General features: G+C 54.7%; 1 protein-coding gene across 1 annotated transcript; it reads right to left on the bottom strand.

Moving 5' to 3' along the window:
• Nucleotides 1-335: 335 nt before the first annotated feature.
• Nucleotides 336-5,896, bottom strand: LOC112109275 (complement C3-like; the record flags this gene model as incomplete). The annotated part of the gene is made up of 4 exons (XM_024203725.2): nt 336-517; nt 2,921-3,007; nt 4,286-4,375; nt 5,740-5,896. Coding segments are annotated over 4 exons (501 nt in total), but the record flags the coding sequence as incomplete, so codon positions are not given.
• Between the last annotated feature and the right edge of the window lie 232 nt (nt 5,897-6,128).

Genomic DNA, 6,128 nt, shown 5'->3' with positions numbered 1-6,128 from the left:
GTTAGATCCCTGCTTACTTTGCCTTTATATTGATTTATAAAAGTCAGGATTGAGGAAGAGAGACTCCACCTCCCCTATAGCAGCTTGGGCCAAAGGGCCACCAAGTCAGGGGTCTTGACTCCCACAATGGCCAATGCCAACTGCTTCAGAGGAAGGTTGAAAAAGCCCCTGAGACTGGCCAATTGTGCCAGGCTGACCACAGGGAGAGGTTCCCCCCTGTTATTTTGTCTGCCTCTTCATGGCATGGCTGCCTAGGTGGGTTGAGCAAATTCTTTCATGTCCCCTTGTGGAGAGAGGTTAATGCCCTGGAGCATGAGACTAGATTAGCCTTGCTTTAGCACTTCCTCTGTCTAAGAGAAATAGCTCTTATGCCGGCCTTTATCCCAAAGGCCATTCAAAGAAATTGCACCTGATTGTAGAAGGGAGCTCTTACCTGCTTTAATGATTTCCACAATTTCCATAAAGTAGTAGTCAGAACTGCCCACTTCTTCACTTCTAACAAGCCTGGTTTTATATACTTAAAAAAAAGGAAGACATACAAAACACCAGTTGAAGGTCTGCAGTATTTTTCTGTAGAGAATTCAGTGTGTAACTGACTCCCCAAACTGGCTGTGAGAAAGATGGTGCCATGCTCCATAGCTTGGCAATAGCTTGAGACCTGGGTTCATTTCTCTCCTCCACCACAGACTTGCTGCATGACCTTGGGCAAGTCACTTAGTCGCTCCATGCCTCAGTTTCCCCTTTTGTACAATGGAGATAATTGCACTGCCATGCCTCCCAGGAAGTTGTGAGGATAAACACGTTAAAGATTGTGAAGTGCTCAGATACTAGGGAAATGGGGGCAGGGGCGGCGAGTTATATACACTCATAGTGCCTGGGCTCCAGCAATATTCAGGGCCCAGGGGCCCGGCTCCACCAATGTTTGGGCCCAGCCCGCCCCCCCCCCCCGGGTTTCCTCTGGCCCCCACTTGCTGCCCCATCTCACCTCCCCCGGGCCCCAGAGCCTGCAGCTTATGCTGACTCTGCCCGCTCCTGGCATCAACTGCTGCCACAGGGTCCTAGTGCCCTCCATCCACTATTGGCAGGGCAGGCTGCCCTTACCCTGCCCTTCCACCCTAGCCCTGAGCCTCTCCACAGGGGCGGCTCCAGGCACCAACGCAGCAAGCGAGTGCCTGGGGCGGCAAGCCGCGTGGGGCAGCCTGCCGGTCGCTGTGAGGGCGGCAGTCAGGCTGCCTTCGGTGACATGCCTGCGGGAGGTCCGCCGGTCCCGCGGTTTCGGTGGCAATTTGGCGGCGGGGACGCTGAAGGTGCAGCACCAGCGGACCTCCCGCAGGCATGCCGCCGAAAGCCGCCTGGCTGCCGTGCTTGTGGCAGCAAAAACCATAGAGCCACCCCTGCCTCTCCAACACCCCAAACCCCTCAACCCCAGCCCTCATTCCCCCACACCCTAATCCTCTGTCCCAGCCCTGAGCCCCCCCTGCATCATGAACCCCTCATCCTCAGCCCCACAGCCCTCACCCCACACCCCAACCCTTTGCCCTAGCCCTGAGTCCCCTCCCACACCCCAAACCCTTCATCCTCAGCCCCACAGCCCTCACCCCTGCACCCGCTCCTATCCCCAAACTCCCTCCCAGAGCGTGCACCCCCTCCCCCTTCACACACACCTCCTTCTGCCCCCAAACTCCCTCCCTCTGCATCCCCTCCCACCCCCAAACTCCCTCCTAGAGCCTGCACCCCTCACCCCCTCCTGCACCCCCACCCCCTGTCCCAGTCCAGAGCCTACACTCAAACTCCATCCCAGAGCCTGCACCCCTCACCCCCTCCTGCACCCCCACCCCCTGCCCCAGCCCAGAGCCTGCACCCAGCACCCAAACTCCATCCCAGAGCCTGCACCCTGCATCCCTCTTGCACCCTAACCCCCAGCCCAGGGCCTGCACCCCAGACCTCCTCCCCCCACCCAAATTCCCTCCCAGAGTCTTAGGCAGGTGGGGGGCAGAGTTTGGGGAGGCAGGTTGTGGGCACCACCAAAATTTCTACAAACCTGCCACCCATGAATGGGAGTGTTGCAGGGTAGTTACCCCACTCCTGCCCTGAAGGGCTTAAAACAGCCCTGGGAGTGGGCTGTGGCAGGGGAAAGGCTGGGCTGATTGGAAAGCAGGCACAGCTGTGGCTGGCTTAATGCGGGCCCAGCTGGCCCTTATAAGAGGGCTGGAGGCAGAAACCAAGACAGGCTTTCTCTAGCTTTGGGATAGACTGACTAGGCTGCAGGGAGATAAGAGAAGGTAGCTGGAGTGGAGCAGGGCTGGGGGAAGGCAAGGGACCTGTGGAGCTCTGGCCTGGAAACCCCCCAGCTGTAGCCTAAAGGAAGGTCAATTAGGTACTGGAGGTTGCAGGGGGGCAGCCCATGGGTAGGCAGAGACAGTAGGTCCAAACCCCCCCTGCCTATGATGAGTGGCTTTTACACTGCCATCTGCCCCAGGGAGCGGGGGTTAGATGGTGACTAGCAGTAGCCCATGACTGGGGCAAGGTGGAGATAGAGGGTTGGGGGTTCCCCTGGGTGGGGAGACCGTGATACTGCAGGGGTATTGCAAGGAGGCAGCATCCTGGCCTGAAAGGGGCACCAGGGTCTGGAGGCTGGACATGCTAATTCCCTGGATGACCAGCAGGAGGTGCTGCAGGGGTGAGTCGTGCACTGTGACGAGGCAGATAAATTCTTAGGGTTTGATTGAATCTTAAACAGTCATCTGATCTTGTTCATTTCTGGGAGCATAAGGCCCCAAAACCTTGTCAGGTTTCTGCCCCAGACCTTACCCCTGATTCAGCCCCAAAGGCAAATTTTACAATCCAAATCGAATTCCGAACCCTGTCTCTGCGCTCTCCTCATGGAAAAAGACTCTGCAGATCCAAATCACGGTTTTACCATAATCCACTCCAGGTTCGCAGGCTTCCTCCATTCGTCTGTTCAGGGTGAGGGGACCCTCTATCTTCTGCTGCATGAAGCAGCTTTCTATGGGGAAGGTAGATGAGTAGAGACTCACCAAGGGAGACCATAGTTTCAGCTCTGTTATTAGTGACCCACAGGTGCCATCTATTTGAATCCTGGGTGAGCCGTGCTAACCCACACAGTGACAGGCCCAACTCCTCTGACAAGGGAGTGGCCATGAAGCCAACCACCCATCATGTTATGGGGCATAGATGCCGATGCTGTGGGTGCTCTGGGGCTCAAGTACCCATGGAAAAAAAAATAGGGAGTGCTCAGCACCCGCCTGACAGCCGGGCTACAGCAAGTTCCCTACTGAACAACGGCCCCACCAGTGGGTCTCCACCCTCTTCTAGAGGATCCCTTCCTAAGAGTCAGTGGGGAGTGGAGCCTCCATGGCTCATTCAATACTTGGCCTCTGTGCTGAAACTGACAGCGGGAGGCTGAGGGGTGCCAGCTGTGGGCATCCTGGAATGAGAGGACCCAGATATTTTAAAGTGCCAGACTTTGTGTCACCCCCCCACCGATTGGACTCCACGGATCAGCTGGCTTGGCTCAGCCCCCAAGGCCCTGATGGGCAGGGCAGAGAGGAGGAACTGACGTCTCCAATACCCGCTCCCTCCCAGCTAGCTAGAGAAATTCTGCTTGTAGGTCCTGCTGCCAGCTCTCCTGCGATTGGTGGGTGGGGTTGCCATGGGAGAAGGGAGGGACCACAGGTGAGGGTAGGTGGTCAGGAGGGTGGAAACCATCTGTGAATGCCGGGGAGGAGGGATAGGAGAGGGAGTGAAGAAAGATATCGAGACTCTGCGGGGGTGAGGGACAGGCTTCAGGCTGGGAAGTTGGGTCCTGGGGGTTACTACCTCCTCCAAGGCCCATTCCAGCCCCTCTGGGTTCCGTTCCCTGGCCCGATCCCAGGCCCTGCAGTCCCTTCTGGGTCCTCTCTTGCCTCCCATCCCCAGGCATGCATGAGTTAATGCGGGGGTGCATCCCGCACATATTTCCACTGAGGGTGCCCTCACCCCGACCCTGGTCCCACCATTCCTGTATGTGGTGGTGTGTAGCAGGGACACAGCCGGCCAAGAGTCAGAGCTCCAGGCTGGGGGACAGACCCAAGGACCATCCTGCCTGTGTCTGCTGTGAGCCTGTATTGCACGTGAGAATCACCCAGAGCCCACAGGGAAGGAGGTCCCTGATCGGTGACTGAGGGGGCTGATGCTGGGGGTCCCTGGGACTGCATGTTTGCTGGTAAAGCTGACAGGGGAGCCCCCACCAGAGATTGGTAAACAGAGACAGGACTCTCCTTACCTTCTGCACACCGGCAGACACCCCCGTGACAGATCATATTGAAGAGCCCGCTCTCGTTAGATGGGTGGTAGAACTTGGTGCATCGGTCATCTAGAGAAAGATCAAAGACACTGATCATTCCCCCTCCCGCAGAACAACGGCCATAGTTTCAGCACCTAGGAGACAACCCCGAAGCCCTACTCAAGCGGAAGTCCCACTGGGTGACCCTGGGGAAGGGAGCAGCAGTCTGTGGGAACGACTTTCTTAGCTACAGGAAACCATCAACTTGAAATGCTGGGCTGGTGCTTGTTGGAGACACCCTCTTAATCAAGCTAGCAGCAAATTCACCTCTGGAGGTAAAACGGGGGGAGAGGGCAAGTAGGATAATTATTGCCTGTAGTCAGAGGTTCCCCTTATTTTGTCTACCTTTGCTTGGGTGTGTTAAGGCGATGAGCATGACCACATATTTCCAGCATGGGGTCATGTTGGAACAGGAGGAACTGGGGGGTGGGCAGGAAGTCAGACTAGATGATCATGATGGTCCCGTCTGGTCTTAAAGTCTGAGTCTAAAACCCCTGTGTTCTAGTCCAGTAGTTCTCAACCAGGGTGACACATACCCCTAGGGGTACGCACAGGTCTTCCACGGGGTATGTTAACTTATCTAGATATTTGCCTAGTTTTACAACAGGCTCTAGAGCCCTGCAGTGGGACTGAGATCCCGCAGGACCCACTGGCATAATAGTGGGATAAAAATTCAACAAACAATGCAAGAGTGAGTGGGAGTAGATATTGTGGGGCTGGATGGGAGCAGGATTGAAAACATAGTCCTCATTAACCGCCAAAAGTATGAACGCCTCAGCCAGCAACTCCCGCTCTCTGGCCTCTCCGCTCCGAAGGCAGCGCTCCCACCAGTGGCAACTCATGCCACCTTAACTTCTGCGCTGCTGCTGGCGGGGTGCTGCCTTGAGAGCTGGGAACCTGGCAAGCAGCAGCCGCTCTCCAGCTACCGAATGACAAGGCTCACAAGTGAAAACAGGCTCACGTCTCACACTGAAATGTAAGTACAATATTTATATTCCAATTGATTTATTTTATAATTATATGGTAAAAAATGAGGAAGTCAGCAATTTGTCAGTACTAGTGTGGCTGGGACACTTTTGTATTTTTATGTCTGATTTTTGTAAGCAAGTCATTTTTAAGTGAGGTGAAACTTGGGGTACGCACGACAAATCTGACTCCTGAAAGGGGTACAGTAATCTGGAAAAGTCGGGAGGGGAGCGTGAGCTAGTGTAGAGCAGGAGATTGGGATTCAGGATGCCTGGGTTCTATTTCCAGTGCATCCCCTCTGTTACACAGGGATAATGATGCCTAAGTACTGTAGCAAAAGACTGCAAGATGTAATGATACCAATGTAACCCAGAGCAGAATTTGAAGCCATGGTGCCTTGAATGGTGAGGAGAGCTGCGATCTGTTACCTATGGTGTAATAGTCGTAGACTGTGACGGATGCCGGCTGAATGAGACCAACTTCGAAAAACTGGTGAGCTTTAAACTGCAGGCATTCCTCCTCTTTGTGAGAAACCTGGGGAGTGGGGGGGGGGGAAATAACAGGATTGCTTAGGCTGACGGGTGCCTGGATGGAAGAAAGAGAATGAAAAAGAATAAAAGAAAGGGAGAAGTTGGGGAAAGAAGAGGGGAAAGAGAAAGTGAGGGAGGTGGAGGAAAGAAGAACTAGATAAGTGAAAGGAGCAAGGGAAGAAGTGAATGACACAGAAGAAAATTCAGCCTTAATACCAGATGCTGCGTTTCCCACTAAAATCAATGGACCTACATCCACATACACCAGCTGAGGATCTGGCCCATTC

The sequence above is a fragment of the Terrapene carolina genome, unplaced genomic scaffold, assembly GCF_002925995.2.
Source record: "Terrapene carolina triunguis isolate 2854851 unplaced genomic scaffold, T_m_triunguis-2.0 Scaffold806, whole genome shotgun sequence".
In the NCBI taxonomy this organism is placed as follows: domain Eukaryota; kingdom Metazoa; phylum Chordata; order Testudines; family Emydidae; genus Terrapene; species Terrapene triunguis.
Note: the sequence above shows the minus strand (reverse complement) of the source record. Positions and strands in the feature narration are given on the sequence as shown.